This window comes from Odontesthes bonariensis, chromosome 5, assembly GCF_027942865.1.
Source record: "Odontesthes bonariensis isolate fOdoBon6 chromosome 5, fOdoBon6.hap1, whole genome shotgun sequence".
NCBI lineage: Eukaryota > Metazoa > Chordata > Actinopteri > Atheriniformes > Atherinopsidae > Odontesthes > Odontesthes bonariensis.
Genome location: NC_134510.1, coordinates 22,164,131 through 22,180,611, shown reverse-complemented (window position 1 = coordinate 22,180,611; position 16,481 = coordinate 22,164,131). Strand labels below are relative to the sequence as shown.

Genomic DNA, 16,481 nt, shown 5'->3' with positions numbered 1-16,481 from the left:
TTTTCTCCACATTGACAGCGAAATACTGCCACGATTCTCGATTGCTTCTGTAACACTGACATTCAAGTTGTGTCATCCGATGCCACATTTTCCTCCCCTAAAAAACAAGTTACAAATGCTGTGGAAACTGAAGGAAAAAAAGTGGAACCGGAAATGTTTTGCAATTCATTTAGACCGTATAATAAAAAGAAAATGGAACAAAAAAACCTCATGCAGGATCAGAAAGAGAAAAAAAAAAAAAAAAAAAAAAAAAAAAAACTTTCTTTGGATATGATGCAAGTAACGGGCACAAAAAAAACATTGGGAGCGACAAAAGACTCGAGGAGTAGTAATAATAATAATACAGTGTGCAGCATCTTAATTAAAATGTGGGTATAAAAAAAAAAAAAAAATCACTGCGTGGGATCAGCAACACTGCTGAGAACTCATTGTTGGGGCACAGCTCATTCCCGCATCCCCAAACGCTGGAGTTAGAACTCGATGTTCAAAGTGAAAAAAGATATAAACACAACCCTGAAAGGTCTGTGACTTCTCTGAGCCATTTAATGCAAAGTGAGGTGAAGTAAAAAAAAAAAAAAAAGAAACCCTGGAGCACAGTTCAAAAGCCGTCGTCCATGTTAGCATGAGAGGGCTTTGGTGCACGTGGCACAAAATACAACAAACTGTCCAACAACAGAAAATCCTTTAACACTAAGCTCTGATACAGTCAACTCTTAGTGATGATAACACAGATGCAACACAGTGTTAACCAGGTCACTGTCCTGACTTTTTTCATGCGTGTCATCTGTGTTAAATTCAAAATGGCAGGTGTCTCTCAAACAGCGTTTCTCAGTTTCCACATCTGATTCGACAGAGTTCCGAGTCTTTGGCAAACGGGTTCGCTGTTCTGTTTGGCATATTAGTTTTGTCGCTGTGTACGACAAACGTGTTATTATGGCACAAAGGGTTGCGTGACATTCTGTCAACCCAACAGCACAAGCTGTCAGATTTTCACTGTGCCACTCCATCAGATAGTTAACTGTTTTACACCTACGCAACAACCTTAAAGAGCAAACTGGCTGGGCTGTCAAAATGAAGCCATGCAAAGATATAATGTACTTCTCCTTTTCTTTTTGGAATGGTTCAAAATTCAAGGCAACTGCTGCTCATACAGAAATCTCACAATACCGAGAACACTGGATGTAAATCTTTCTTTGGACCACTGTAGAACGTGCAAATGTCCACTCACTATAAATACGCTACAAAGAAGTTGTTGGCAAAAAATGCAAATTCGCTTGGCAACTTTTCCAAAAAAGTGCTTCGATACCTTGGTGTGAACGAGCAAGGAAAACTGCTTAGTCTTCAGGAGAGCGGTGAGGAACGCGAGGAACAATGACACAGCGCTCTCATGATCCCGCCTAACAGCATGAACATCATCAGAACACTTTGGGCAGGATTGTGGCGCTGAAATGCTTGCAAAAATCACCTGAGATAAGTCTTTGGTGCTCACACACAAGAGCGGTAAAACTGACCAATATATGTTTGGAATTCTTGTGATATGAAAGGAAAAGAAGCCACAATTGTAAGTCCAACAACTGATTATTCACATTTTGTCTGGCGTTGGATAGTAATGCTGTAACACATTCGTGTTTGACGTGGGCCGAGGCAAGGGAAACTGCCTCTCATCGCTCCAAAAATATCCAACCATTTTGTCTTTTACTCGCAGAATGCCCGACTGCACATGCAAAGGCTACTCGTGACCTGGCTATTCTCTAGACTATAACTTGACCTTAACAACAAGGAGCACCGCGAGTCAAAGAAAAAACAAAACAAAGAAAGTCAGCTCAAATGTGCAAAATACAAAAACGGTGAAATACATAAAACTTAACATTCTGAATAGAAACTAAGGTTGAATATACGTTTATGTCATGCAAACGAAATATAGTGTCATAACTCAGTGGGGTGACGGGGAAAAAAGAAACGGGGGTGGGGCGTGAGGGTGAGAGGGATGGAGCTGAATAAGAAACCATTGCTGGTGATGGATGTTTACGCAGCCAGAGGGAAGGGTGTCGGCCATCCAGGAAGTCTCTACTGCTGCATCTTACGGATGATGTCAGTAGAGATGGGCGGGTGGAGGTTGATGGTGTGGTGACGGAGACCCTGAGAAGTTTTGTAGCTCTTTCCGCACCGGCACTTAAAAGGTTTGCGCACCCTGATCTGGGTTCGGTGGCCGTTCTTAGCGTGATACTTGATTCCGTTCACATTCTGTAATTTCAGCAGGGAAATGAAAAGAGCCGTGACTTTAGGCAGCTGGGAAAACAATGTTCAGAGTAAGAAATGCAGCCGCGGTCGAACCGATCACAACGGTGCTGCGTGACAAAAAAATAATAAGGACGCTCTGGAATTAAATTCACATGTGACTGATGAACATCTCATTCAAAGCCATGAACATTCAAATGTTAATATACATCTAGCTCCACTATTTTGGGAACAGGCTGCAGGAATTTGCCCCAATTTTAACCACAAATACATAAGTGAAATAACAATGTAAGATCATGAAGCCTGGCCATGCCTGTGGGTTTTCATTTATTTATTTAATATTTTTAAATTAATCCAGAGATATTGGAAATGGTTGGAATAAGGGATGTTGTAACAACCATCAGTATTGTGCAGACTAAACCTTTGCTGCGACAGTCATGATGAAACCGATCAAAAGATCGCCTAAAATGTAGCTATAGTGTACATTTCTGGCCCTATAGCGCCTCTCCTATTGCATTATTTCTGGACGGCAACAACAAAATAAATAAATAGGTTGACAGCATTAAACTTGTTCTGCTCCTAAACAGATGCCTGCCTTCAACCTCAGACTTAAGTCGTCGCCCATAACCCTGTCATTCACGTCAGCAAAAGCAATTTTGGCTGCGCAGAGTTTACACCGACCCCACACACACCAGATGTGAGTGGAAAATCTCGTAAAAACTCTGCATCACTAAAGTGGACTCTATGTTTTCCATTGTCGAAAAAAAAAAAAAGGGGACATTTAGGTTAGTTTCTGTGGACAAATTAAATAATTTATCTTACGCTTTTATCTCATTTGGACCTTACAGGCATAGTAAGGACATTTCTCACTGAGACACTGGGTTGACGACGGGTTTTCTCGCGAGAGTCCAAGAAGCTGAATGAAACATACCTTGTATCTCTTTTTACAGCCTGGAACAGGACAAGCGAAAGGCTTCTCGTCTCCACCGTTCATGCACATCGAGCTGAGGATGGACTCGGAGCTGATGGCGCTCTCTGTGGTCCACGATTCGTCACTGTCAGATTCCTCAAAGTCCACATCCTCCTCATCACACTCGCTACCTGTCGGAATGTGAAAAACAGAGACGTCAAATAACTTCAGGTTGTATTAACCAGATATGCAATTACAAAAAGCAGGCCAAGAGGCTCTGATTCTGGCCTTTAAGGCTACTGGCTGACAAATGTGGACCTTTCTCAGCGTCAGACCTCTTTTCTTCGTGCTTTACAGTGACAGAGCATCAGAAAGACCGAAATACGCATATTGTGGGAAAGAATTTCAGCATCTTCACCGAGGTCTTGGGTCAAGAGGCTGCGATTGTGCTACCAATTGGATAAATATGTAATGCCACGAGAGTACATGGGAAAATGACCAAAAATATTCCTATTATATAATGTCCACACAATTGAATTAAACAGATCGACTGGACCAAGAGGGCTGTCCTTGATTCTTTGCAGAGAATATAGATGTTTTTATAAAGATCTTTGTAGCACACTTTGTAAAAGTCGGTGTTTCCCACGTGATGCCAAAAACATTTACTTACAGGATAATTCACTTGCACGTTGTCAAAAACTAAGATATGTGCTTTTAGATGGTTTGCAAGAGAGCTTTTATAATTATCATCGGCATCACCGGATCATATGGGCCCAATTCCAGTTTGGAAAAACGTCCTATAAGAGTGTATCTTGTCCCATCTTTTGAAAACGTGAACAAACCCGTGTGTTTTTTTCAGCTGAAGAGATGTTTGCTGTCACATTTTCTTGGACCCTCACAGATGAAAATGCATATCAGCTTCCTGCTGCTGAAGCTCCTTTCACGTTCGAACGCAGTGGGAGGATTGCAATTCAGCTCATGCACAAGTCACACGTATTTCAAGCCTTCGTTCCAGGCAGCACACAGTCAACCAACTCCTGTGGTCAAGTTTAAAAAAAATATATATATATTGTGTTTAAACGATCTTCCACCACAGCCTGGAGGACACAGTCCAGGACAGTCTGGAAATCAAGTGACTGCGAGCTGAAACATGGTCTTAACGGGCAGATCTGAAGTGACAAAAGAAAACACCAAAGGAAGCAGGAAAATATGTGGATGAGAGCAGCTTTAATGAGAATAGAATTTTTTTTTGATGGAATTTTGGAGTACGTACGAAGCGCCAAGGCCAGTTTGAGTCCAGCTGAGTGTATACATGTAAGAGGGATTTGAGCACCCGGCTTCATTACCCGGGCGCGTTCGTCCAGTTTGGAGAAGCTTGATTTTGTATGATTTATGTCGGACTAAAATGGTTACAGGCCTTTTGAAAGTCATCCAATAGTACATAATGCCATTTTTCCTACTGTAGTTGACAACAGGGTTGTTCATTGGGAGGAAATAAGAGTTCACGGAACCGAACGCGACTCCAGTCGGGGAAAACTGAGGTTAACAAAGCGGTGACTGGTGATGGAAAACTAGTTCATCAGGTTTTATTTAGTAGGCTTACCCTCCATAAATGTGTTTATACGGATTTTGTGTAAAATCTTATTAGTTCACAAAGTTTAACTGCAATTTATTGCGTGCAGGTTTCCAATCGAGCTGTTTCTTTATCCTACTGTCACAGTTTTTGTGGCGATGCTGCTCTGTCACGGCTTGATTGCATGAGACTGAACAGTCCCTCACAGAGTCTGCATTAGATCCAGAGCGCTAGCACAAAAGTTGAATGAGATGGCTTTTCGATATCGATCAAAAACTGGCAAAAGCCTGACACACTCAGGCAGAAGATCTGGACAGGATAACGCATTAACGTTTCCTTTAGCCGGTATGAGCCTCTGGCACACAAACACTGAAGTCATTTCAATAAAAAGATATTTAACATATTCTTAATTAAAAAAAAAACAAAAAAAAAAAAAACACACATTCTAAGGGCAAAAAGAGATGCCGAATTAGTAAAAATAATTCAGTTTATATTCTACTGCCAGTGTGAGGTTACATCCCACCGGAGACGAGCGCGTCACCGACGGTTACCTGTGGGTGTGCTGCTGCGGAGAGAAGAGGAGGGAGTGATTGGCGGGGTGACTGGAGGGGTGAGGTTTCCACCGGTGTGGCGGGGTGGTGTGGAAACATTGCTGCGTGACAGATTGCCTGACAGGGACAGAGACAGCTTGGGCTGCACCTTTTTCTTCAGAGCCTCGAGTTCTCGCCTTGCAGCTTCTGTCATGAACCTGGCATCGGCAAACAGAGAACAGATCGTCATTGGAAGAGAGTCATCGATTAAAAAGAGTATCCTCGCATTCGGTGTCGGTTGAGCAACCCGAGGTCTTTGTCGGTTTGCTACTGTCGAGCGTATGTTGGGAAAAAAAAAAAAACACACCACCGGCTGCAATCTCTTAAAAATACAAACAAACAAAAAAAACTTTTGGAGTTTATAGACAACGGTAAAGTCTCTGATAAATGTGTATAATAAAAATCAAATGTTCACACAGACGTTGTTAAAGCAAAAGTGGAATTAACAAATTAAGTGGTAGCCACATCAAGACGTGTTTGCGAAGGCAGGGAGACAGTGGCACACTTTGTTGTACGCTGGCTCGTTGCATAGTGCTTTTAAAACCACTGCTTAGGCCACGTATAAAAGACAGCTCTGATTAACTCAGAGCAATGAAAAAACCCAACTACACAACACTGTAGAAATTAATTTAAGCAACCCACCAGATGACAAATTACACTGTCAGCTGAACCTCACTGAAGTACGCACTTCCTCTAAAGCATTAATAATAATAGGGACGAACACTGAATTCATCAATGCCAGGTTATATATCCAATAAGTAGAGAATCTGAATCTTTTGTCTTTACCTGTTGACATAGCTGAGAGCCACATATGTCGGCTGCTGCTGCTCCTGCTTCTCCAGAAGACAGGGGTCAGTGTCTAAACGGGTGGAGAAACAGACACAGTGGGAGAGTTGGCCAGATAACGTTCCAGCAAACAATGACAAAAAGTTACACGTTCGTCTTACATATCAATACTGACAATAGTGTTTATGCTGCTATCTCTAGATCTTCTTTCACTTCGACAACCCTCCTTCTTGAGGTCCGTATGTCCACTTGATCAAAATGCTGATCATGTTTTTTCTGTGTTAAACTTAAAGTTAAACTTAAAGTTAGGGCGGCCTCAGTGGTTAGAGTCGGTTGTCCAATAACCGGAAGGTTGGCGGTTCAATTCCCACTCTCGCCACTCAAAAGATTGGTGAAACTGACAGTTGGAGGGGTGCCGTGGCCGAGGTGCCCTTGAGCAAGGCACTGTACCCCCATGCTCCCCGGGCGCTGAGAAATGGCTGCCCACCGCTCCAGGTCGGCATCTGTCTCTATGAGTGTGTGACCCTGTGCATGAGTGTGTCAACAGGTACCAACCTGGATGGGTTAAAAGCGGGAGGACAAATTTCATGTGTATGCATGACAATAAATCTGATCTTAATCTGAAAGTAAGCGAAGAATTCCTTCTGTTTTCATACATTTTGCATCAAAATCTCACGTCCCAAATGATTCACACCCTTTGTAAATCCGTTTTTTCTACCCCAAAGACATTTTTTTTTGCCATCACAGAAGTCAGACGGTTCTTTTAACTGTTGACAAGCTTTTTGAGAGTCTCCCTCTGATTTCAGATCAATGGATTCTGGGACATTTGCAGCCAAATGTATAACAACTGTCCAACTGAGCTCTTTGCGAAGGTGAGGTAAGGTTTTGTGTGTCTACGTTGGGAGGATCGAGTCCTTGATTCTGAGGGATGTTGCTCCTCAGGAAAGGAGACACGATTTGAGATTTTTCACCTGGAGCCCTCAGGTTAAGAACACACATTTCCATCCAACAAAGTGAATCTACATTAAAATAGTTTTCCATCATGCTCACTTTTATGTGATTTTTCAGTTGCACTGACTAAACTTAACAGTATAAAAGGAGGTTTTCCTTATATTGTGACCAACTGCCAGAAATACTGACACAGAGCCTCTCCACAGGTCTTTCTGTAGCCTACTCTGCTTACTAAAGCATGGGGCTTTGCACATGAACAAAGTTTTAAGTCATTTTTAATCATACTAATAGTGCTTCTTTGTCATTGTCCACAGAGACCAATCTCAGTTTCTGCTGGAGTGTCTGAGATGTTGTTACCAGAATTGCTCATTTTCATCAGGATGGCCTTATTGGTAATCCTCAAACCGTTCATTAAAATTCTGGAGTAATATGTCAGACGGGCTGTTGAAAGTCTTGGAACCAACTTCAAACCAAACAATGATCTGAAACACACAGCCAAAGTCCAGAGCTGAATCCAACACAGCATCAGTGGAGGGCAATAAAGACCAGTAAGACGGCGAGGAAGCCTTCCAACTTCATGGATCTGGAAATTTTAACAGATGAGGAGTTGTCTGCATTCCCAGTTACTAATTAAAACAACTGTTCACTTAATGTTATGGAAAATAAAGCTTTTGCCACTCATAACTAAAAAAAAAAAAAAAAAAAAAGGAAGAAGATAGATTTGGACATGACCTTTTAAAAAAAAAAAAAAAAACACGCCACTTAGAAATAATTCAGATTTATCATGAAAACCTCTAAAACCCTTACTTTTCGTCTGTAAAGATGATGAATCACTATGAGGATGAGTAATGCTAGATTTAATTGAACAAATGCTTCTACCAAGTCTATAACTACAGACAAATTAAATATCTAATGTAAGATATTGGGCACAAACTCCAAGCTGATGCCATTTTCTAAACAACATCCTCTGAACCTTTGTACATTTCATCCAGTCAGCAGAATTCTTTGGACTGTATCATTGAAGTTCCTTGAGAACATTTTTTGTGATTTGGTGCCATGTCAATATAACTGAATTGAATTGGCGTTCTGACTGTATAATTAGACCCACTTGGTAAAAGGCAAGGTCCAGTCGGTGCATTCGGCTACACTTCTTTAATGTAGAACAAAAAGTGACATCTCGCTGTGTTTTTCACTGGCAACTCCTAGAAAGTTGCACTGCAGACAACACATCGCTCACACTCGAGCACATCTGACACATACTGTGTTTAGCCATGCTCAGCTCGACACATTTATCTCACTTGGCAGTTCTAAATGTACAACAATAGCCAATCTCCACACCCTGAGGTGAAGCGTGCCTGACTTCAAACGCTATTCCCCACTGTTGGCCATGTGGGAGAAGAGAGATGCCCCATAAAACAACAGTTTCTACCACTTCCCAGCTGAGCCTCCCTGTCTGCCTCTGACAGTGCTGCAAAAGACTGTTAACCCCATGAGGTTTCAAACTATTGCTTGTTTCCATCCAGCATGCTCGTTTTCACTCAACGTTTCCACCTACGGCTATTCATGTTGAATTTGAAGTTTTACAATTTCATGAAGAAATAATGGCATTAATAGTACTGCTATTATTATTATTACTGTGGCTACTGACAACAGCCAAGTTATACTTGAAGTAATTTAAATGAAGACTATCCCCGTGATACACACACACACACACACACTCAAGTGAAAAAAAAAAAAACACATGGAAAAGGTAATTAGAGTTCTCGGTTAGAGAGTAAGCAACACCTTCATCAGGCTCTAATTAAAACATGGAGTCTCACTCTTATATTGCTTTCACTGCATTGTCTTTTCTTCTACTGTTTGCTTGTTTGTGTAACTGTCGGTAAAAAAAATAAAATAAGAAATAAAATGACAGAGACCTGGAAGGCCACAGTCAATCTGATAAGGTTTCGGGGTGCGTCTCACACAAGATTTCCCTTTTAGATCATCATCTAGAATTCACTGATGGCTACAGAAACTTGACTCGAGTCTTTGAGTGACGTCTGCAGGGGAAAGGGTGCAGTTGGGCTCTCAAACATTAATACTTTTAATTAAGTATCCATGGAAAGGCAGGCGTTTTAAATTAAAACGATGTCAGTGCTGTGTTACGTGCATCAAGAGAGACGGCATCATCATCTCTGGAACTTCGTCCAAATCTCTTGGTTGACGACAAAAAAAAGTGACAGTCTTCCTGTGCTGGCATATATAACAGCTTAAATCTCAGCACCTACGGCTCAGGAGGTTTCTTTCAAGGCCTTGGTCATAAGCAAGTGTTTCATTAACGCTAGATTTATCCCCAGTGTGAAGGAGAGCACACCTCTCTCTATTCTGCAGCCAAAGTCATGAGAGCAGGAGACACGCATTCATTATGACACTGTTCCCCTGCCAAAAGCCAGAGGCAGACTATTCTGAGCCCGGAGTAATGGTATGCGTGTGTGAGAGAGTGCACAAAAAAGCCCTCCAAAGATCCCTAATGAGTCTCAAGCCGTGGAATGGCGGGCCTGCTCAAACAGCAGTGGATCAGTCTGTTCCCACACACTGTAAATCACACACACCTCAGGTGGGGACCGGAGAAGAGACCCCCATAGCCTCTGCTATTCTTTTGGGGCCACCATCAGTCAAGAACCAGGACGAAGGCGCCTCAAGTAGAGATTGAAACCCCTCTAATCAAACTACACAGGTGGTCCACCTTGGTGGCCGACTATTAGAGGATTTCAGGAAACCAAAAAAGGGTATTTATTCACCAATCGGTCATTGCAAAGGCAAACAATCAATTCCTGCAAGCGCCACTGAAGTTTAGGTGCATGGTGATGTTTCAGGTGCGGAATAAAGAAGAGTTGGGAGAGGCAGACAAACAGAATTGATCAAATTCTAACACTAAACATGTAATAAGGTTCCTTGTTTTTCAATTTTTGCTGAAATATATTCACATTGTTAGAAAATATCTATAAATTCACAAATTTTTTCTTTGGAAAATCAAAACATTCCCAAGTAAGGTTTCTATTTTCACTAAATTCATTTTGTTTTTTGACAGAATGCAAATAAATTCAAAGAAAAACTGGAGCGAGTGTAAATCTGACGACTTTTGTGCAGATCAAAAAGAAAAAAATATAGCGAAACAACTAGATTTCTTCTTCTTCAAAAAAAAAAAAAAAAAAAAAAGGCAAGTATTTTTTAATTAGAAAATATCAAGCCTGAATGTGAAGGTGCACATCAACATACCTTTCCATGTGACAGACTGACTAAGCATAATATTTATGTCTGAAACTTGACTAAATAAGTGGTTTGAGTGTATCGGTACAGAATGAACAACGCAGTAACACGTTCCACACAGTGACCCTATGGTCTGCATCAGGATGGTCACACAACAACTGTTCCTAAAGCAACAGAGGAAGTGACGCCTGCTACCCTCTCCTAACGCCCTCTACGATAAGCTCCCTCACACACACACACACGCTCACACGCAACATGCACAACAGATGCACAGCTCCCTCCCTCATTTCCACCAGCGTCTGGCTCTCCGCCCTCACGGCCAAATGCGCTGTGGGGTAGAGCCGAGTGGCGAGCATTATGGTGACATGTTTATGGTGGCTCTGAGCAGCGGGGAACATGACCAGGAGTGGTGGCACAGGTAATTCATTACAATGTGACCTCTGAGGAGGAAATGAAACAGAGTCGAGCTCCATGTGCAAGCTGCCATTGCATGTTGCTGAAAAAACACGGGGAGGTTAAAATGATCCATTAGAAAAACATTTAGCACAGACAGCAACTTATACGCATTCGCAAAGTGGTGTTTGTCCAAACACCCGGAAAAAAAAACGCGCAGGGATACTCACAGAAGCCTTCATTCATTGCTGCTCATTGCGACTACCTGTCGGCTCTTTCTATTCTTGATTAATTGTTTAATGCGTAAAATGACCCCACGTATTTCTTTTGGCGTCTTCAAAAAAATTTAAACTGAACACAATAGTTGCAAATTAATGACTATAAAAAATTAAGTTTAATTCCAGTTTTTGGAAGGCACAAAAAAAATTTCCATAAACTCTCAGGAATTTGTCAGTGACTTCATTTCTACGTGCAAATATATATGTAAAAAAACCAAAAAACAAACAAACAAATAAAAAATTTAAAAAAAAAAACTAGTTGCAGCCTAAGTAGACGACTATTCCCACACCGAATCTTTGTTGCGTGTGATGTCAATGCGGGCTGAATATTATCTCTAAGTAATGTTTTATTGACTATGGGAGCCCCTGCACAGGAACAGGAGCAGCAGAGTTGGGGTGGGGGGGTGTAATTAGGCCCACCAGGTGCACAGATCAGGGAACGAGTTACCGTTTTCCAAATTTATTACTTCCGTACATATTTTTTTTTTTTTTCTTCAAAATTTGCTAAATGAGCCTCCAATGAGTTTTGCCAACAAACAGAACCTTTGTTACCACGCTTGAACACTTTCAGCTATCCCTTTACCAGTGCCCACCCGCAGGGCACACACACACAGTCACATGGACAAAATTATATGAAAGCATAAAAACATACATTTTAGAGTGTGCAGTTTTCATACTTTTAGGCTTAACGACATGAATTAGCCTAAGTGTTAAAACTTTCATTTGGTCCTGATGGTGTTTTCTGGGCCTCGTTAGCATGAGCTCTCTTTAAAGTTAGCTGGATTAGCTCGCATAGGTCTAAATGGGCCACCCAGCATTTATGTTTTTCTACTTAAAACTGACGTCTCCATTGTGGATGCATAAAAGCACGCTCATACCTGCGTTATCATTAACGTGGGCTTAAAAGGATTCTATATGAAAGCTTTATTTGATTCCATAATAAATTTGAAACACAACCAATCTGCACATCGCTGTTTGTTTTCATGTGGATACTAATCCTTCCAAATCGTATAACATGGAGCTGTAATTCTGTGCATTGTTGATTGATCCGCATCTTTGGGCATAATTCTTATATTTCATTTTCATATTATCCCCTCAATCAAATACAAATCTACTCTGGAAAGATTATGAAATAGCCCTGAAATAACAACTCCTTCATCCCAGTTAATTACAAATCATTCTTTCACATTTGTTTTTGATTCAGTAAAGCTAGATCTATGGAGCAGATTATGAACAAGCACCGCCGCAATACATTCTGGGAAACAATGCTCAGCATAACCTTTAATGGTACATCTAAAAAAAAAAAAACTAAAAAAAAACAGCTCTCCCAACTTACAGCAGAGCAGCGCCACCTGTTGTTCACCCACCCAACAGGCAGTCTGGCCAAGGAACTCTGACAAGAATGTATGCTTGTTTTCTAGGCGCCTAATTATAAGGGAGAATGTGCTTTAAGCAGCAGGCCACCAGATGAGGAGGAAGACATGCCAAATCAAGCACTCTCTCTGTAATTATGCTTCACAGGCGCTTGGCACAACGCGCAGGATTTCGCACTTCTCAGAGTCAGCACAGGCAAGCAGATGTGAGCGGGGGGCAGCACAGTTTTTCCACTTTTAGCCAACTAATTGCTGCATTTTCCTTAATAAGGCAAGGCTTTTTTTTTTTTTTTTCTTCTTAAATATAACACCTCGGACATATGCCCTCACAGCCCACGCTTGAGAGTGGAGGATATTAAAGCCAGTCAAGCAACAAACAAGGACAACAGAGACATCTAAACCTTGGCAGCTTCAATTATGAGGGTCCAAAATATTAGATTGGGGAGGAGATGTTGGAAGGAACAAAGGGTCAAAATGTGGGAAAGGAAGTCGCACCAAATCCTTTTGAGTCACAGTATACAAGCAGCAAAATAAAATGTCGATATAATCATACAAAGTTTAAGATAAAAGTGATTTCACTTTTTGTATCTTACAGACAAGTTTTAGGGACATAATATAAAAGACTCTAAAACAAATTTGTCATTTGTGCCAATGAAATGATTTAATAGGTTGTTTTCTGTGGTATTGTAAAGGAGACGAGCTTCTTCGCATCTCAACCCCACATGAGGATGAAAGAGGCCAGCAGAAAGAGCCTCATGTGCATATAAACTGGTTCACAACTACAGCTTTAAAAAAAGACTGTAACTGCAGAGGCATCTTTATACAACGTAATTGTTATCACTTCAACTGAATTCATTAATCAACACAAAAGTTAATGTTAAGATGGACTGAGCGCCAATTGGACTTGGTCATCACAACATTCAACTCCATCCGAGGTTGTGAAAGAACCTCAAAAGTAAAAATATATATATAATATAGCTGCAAGCAGCGATGTGGGGGTCCTAGCAGAACGGCACAATAGGCAAGGCTTGGGCTTCTTAGGAAGGGGTCGTGAGTCCATGCACCAAGTTTGGCATTGATACAACAATGCATCGCAGAGATTTGGCCAAATGTCCCGTTTGCGCGTCGGCGTAGAGTTTGATTGGCTGCCACGGTTAAACGGAAGTGTAATAAAAAAATCCACATGATAACTTATGTGCGGCTTGGTCTGAAGATTCTATGGGCTAAGTCCCGTGGAGATTGGACAATCTTAGTGGCCTGAAATGCTTTTTTAAGGTTTTTGATTAAATTCAAAATGGCGGATAATCCAAGATGGCGCAGATGACGATATGAGGTGCGTTGACCTCGGCTATATCCAGGGATTCCAACGGTACCTTATTTGTGAAATTTGGACTAAGGGGTCCAAAGATATGAGCAAAAATGCATTTTTGCTACTTATAGCGCCACCTATAGGCCAAACATCACCAAACTTCTTGGGCCACTTACCGTAGTGGTCATGAGTCTGTGTTATAAGACTGACGTCATAAGATGATAAGGTTGCCAAGATATGGCCTCACTTCCGGTTTGGCAGCATCAACCTCGAGTTTGATTGGCGTTTACGGAAAAACGGAAGTCTAATTAAAAATTCCACATGATAACTTTTGTGCGGCTTGGTCTTAAGAGTGTATGTGCCAAGTTTCGTGAAAATTGTACAAACTCTGTGACCTGAAATGCTTTTTTAAGCTTTTTGATTAAATTCAAAATGGCGGAAAATCTAGGCATATGCAAATTGACGTCATAGGGTGCGTTGGACTCGTCATGATCCAAGGATTCCAACGATGCCTCATTTGTAAAATTTGGACCATGTAGTCCAAAGTTATTAGGCTGAATGCACTTTGAACTTTGGCGTGTTGGTGGCGCTAGAGAGTAAGCTCTTGGGCCATGAAATTTCTTGAGTTTTAATTAGGCACTTGGCTGATTGCGTGTGCCAAATTTCACAACTTTTTACCATAGCGTTCATGGGGCTGCCATAGACTTCAATTGCAGCGGAAACGGAAAAATAATAATAATAGGAAAAGCTACTAATCCAATGGGTTCCTGCAGCTTCGCTGCTAGGACCCCCAATTAAAAAGGGAGAGCATAGTTTGGCTTAAGGAAAATAAATGTTTTGATAGCTGGGTCTGAAATAACTTCCCAAACTCCTCCTCTTTTGTTGTTGTCTTGCCTCGCATGGACTGAGGGAGGCGCTGCTTGCTGTCTGTGGTGGGACAAGTTCACAGAGCTGAAAGCGGTTAGTTTGCACAGATTGCAATGTTCAGCTTGCCACTGGAGCGTTTGCATGCACTGTGGACCATGTGGGATTGTTAAACGTGATAGTTTTCCTTCCGTGTTACACTTTTCTCACCATTAGTCATGACTCTAACTTTTGCGCATTTTCAGAGTTGGGTTATCTTGCATCTCTCTGAAACTAAAGGGCAACAGCTTTTGAAAAACCCGTCACGGTGCAAATCTTGACAGACGATGCAAACAAGCCCATCTGTTGTTTTTCCACCTATAAAACTTGACAAATGGATATGCTGTAGATGGGATACATACATTATTTGTGAAGTTACATGGTAATGTATTACATATTTTTTTTGACTGAATTTGCGAGGGGGAAAAAAAAAAGTCATAGCCAGCTTAAAACAAAGAAGGTTTTGGTGAGGCGGTGTCATGCTTTCTTTTGTCACTCGTAGAATAATATTTAAGATTTATAAAAGGTGCCAATATGACTGATAATATGACCATTTTAGTTTGGTATGTGGAGTGAAATATTTACCCCGTCTCACCCAAAAGAAAAAAAATGTCCAACAAAGACATGTCAGCAACAGGCTTTTAAGGTAAACTAACAGAGATGAAAACAGCCAGCCCAAAAGACATCCTTAAAAGACGGCCCTTCGTTCAAATATAAAATGCACCGCTTCGTGAAGCGATAAATGAAGCATAACGGGCATCACGCTGACGTGTGTTAACGCTTCCAGGTCGTCGTACAGCTGGCCGATGCTGTCGGACAGACCGCAACAAGCTGACAGTTTCTCTGTTTAGCCTCACTGGCTCGAGCAGACTCCAAGTTTATTCGCGACGCTTCTATCTCCGCGCGCGGGCCTTAAGTTGTGAAAATGTTGCACGAAGAAACGGTCCCAGACTTCTTGTGTCCGTGCCGGTCGGTGTTGTGGTTACATGAAAAGCATTAAAGGTTTTTGACAGATATCAACAGGAACTACTGAAACATGAAAAGCCACCACACCTAGCAACCGGGTTGTCAGGACGCAGGAAGTAACTTGCTAGCTGGCTAAGCCACGTCTGCTAGCTCCAAACCTCGACCACAGCGGACTAGAGTGCCTGTTATTCATTGGCTCTTACCGATGTGGTTATCCTCAATGTGCACGATGAGCTCGGACAGAGTGTCAAAGTGAAGTCCGCAGCCAGCGAACCTGCAAGCGTTGGAAAAAAAAGAAGCAGCCGCGATGCCTGTCATGGTCGCTGCTGCATTGGAAATGAGGGCAAGCAGCGGCGGGTAGACAGCGGGGCAGACAGCGGTGAGAACAGCTGGAGCGGCACAAGCGGTGCGGTGACTCCGCCAAGCTGCGTCAAAGCACGAGCCGGAGAACGACAACAAGACCGGAAGTACGGCTGGAGGACTTTTATGACAAAACCATGTATGCGAAGAGAGACAGGGAAGATCTGAGGTGAGGTTTAATTTGAAGTGAACCGAAAACTATATCAATAAATGAGTCATCTCAAAGTTACTGCGTTTTTTTTTCTATTTTAGAATTGACTCCATCGTTTGCAGGTTTTTCTTTTAATTGAGTACCCCATCAAGCAGCTGTAACTAATGATGATAATTGGATAGTTAGGGTATACACACCAAATTGCTGTCACCTCCCAAGTAAATGGTGTATGAAATGCCAATCTCTACACGCACAAATTATAAGTAGCTTTACCTTTAACATCTTCAAGAGACGAGAAGAAGGATCACCACCAACCTGGATGACTGAGAATCCACACAGACACTTTCATATGTGCCTTTACATATGAAATGGATACAGCTTGATTTACTTCACAATGACAGAGTGAATTACTTGCACTACAGTAAACTTTTCTTTCACAAACCATTCA

The 16,481-nt window shown here is 41.6% G+C and overlaps 1 protein-coding gene across 1 annotated transcript; it reads right to left on the bottom strand.

Moving 5' to 3' along the window:
• Window positions 1–386: 386 nt before the first annotated feature.
• jazf1b (JAZF zinc finger 1b) lies at window positions 387–15,963 on the bottom strand. The gene is made up of 5 exons (XM_075465347.1): window positions 15,726–15,963; window positions 6,098–6,170; window positions 5,273–5,469; window positions 3,170–3,339; window positions 387–2,244 (listed from the first exon to the last, which is right to left on the bottom strand). Exons 1-5 carry the CDS (start codon window positions 15,838–15,840, stop codon window positions 2,068–2,070), a joined length of 732 nt encoding a protein of 243 aa, XP_075321462.1. The 5' UTR covers window positions 15,841–15,963; the 3' UTR covers window positions 387–2,067.
• Window positions 15,964–16,481: the final 518 nt, after the last annotated feature.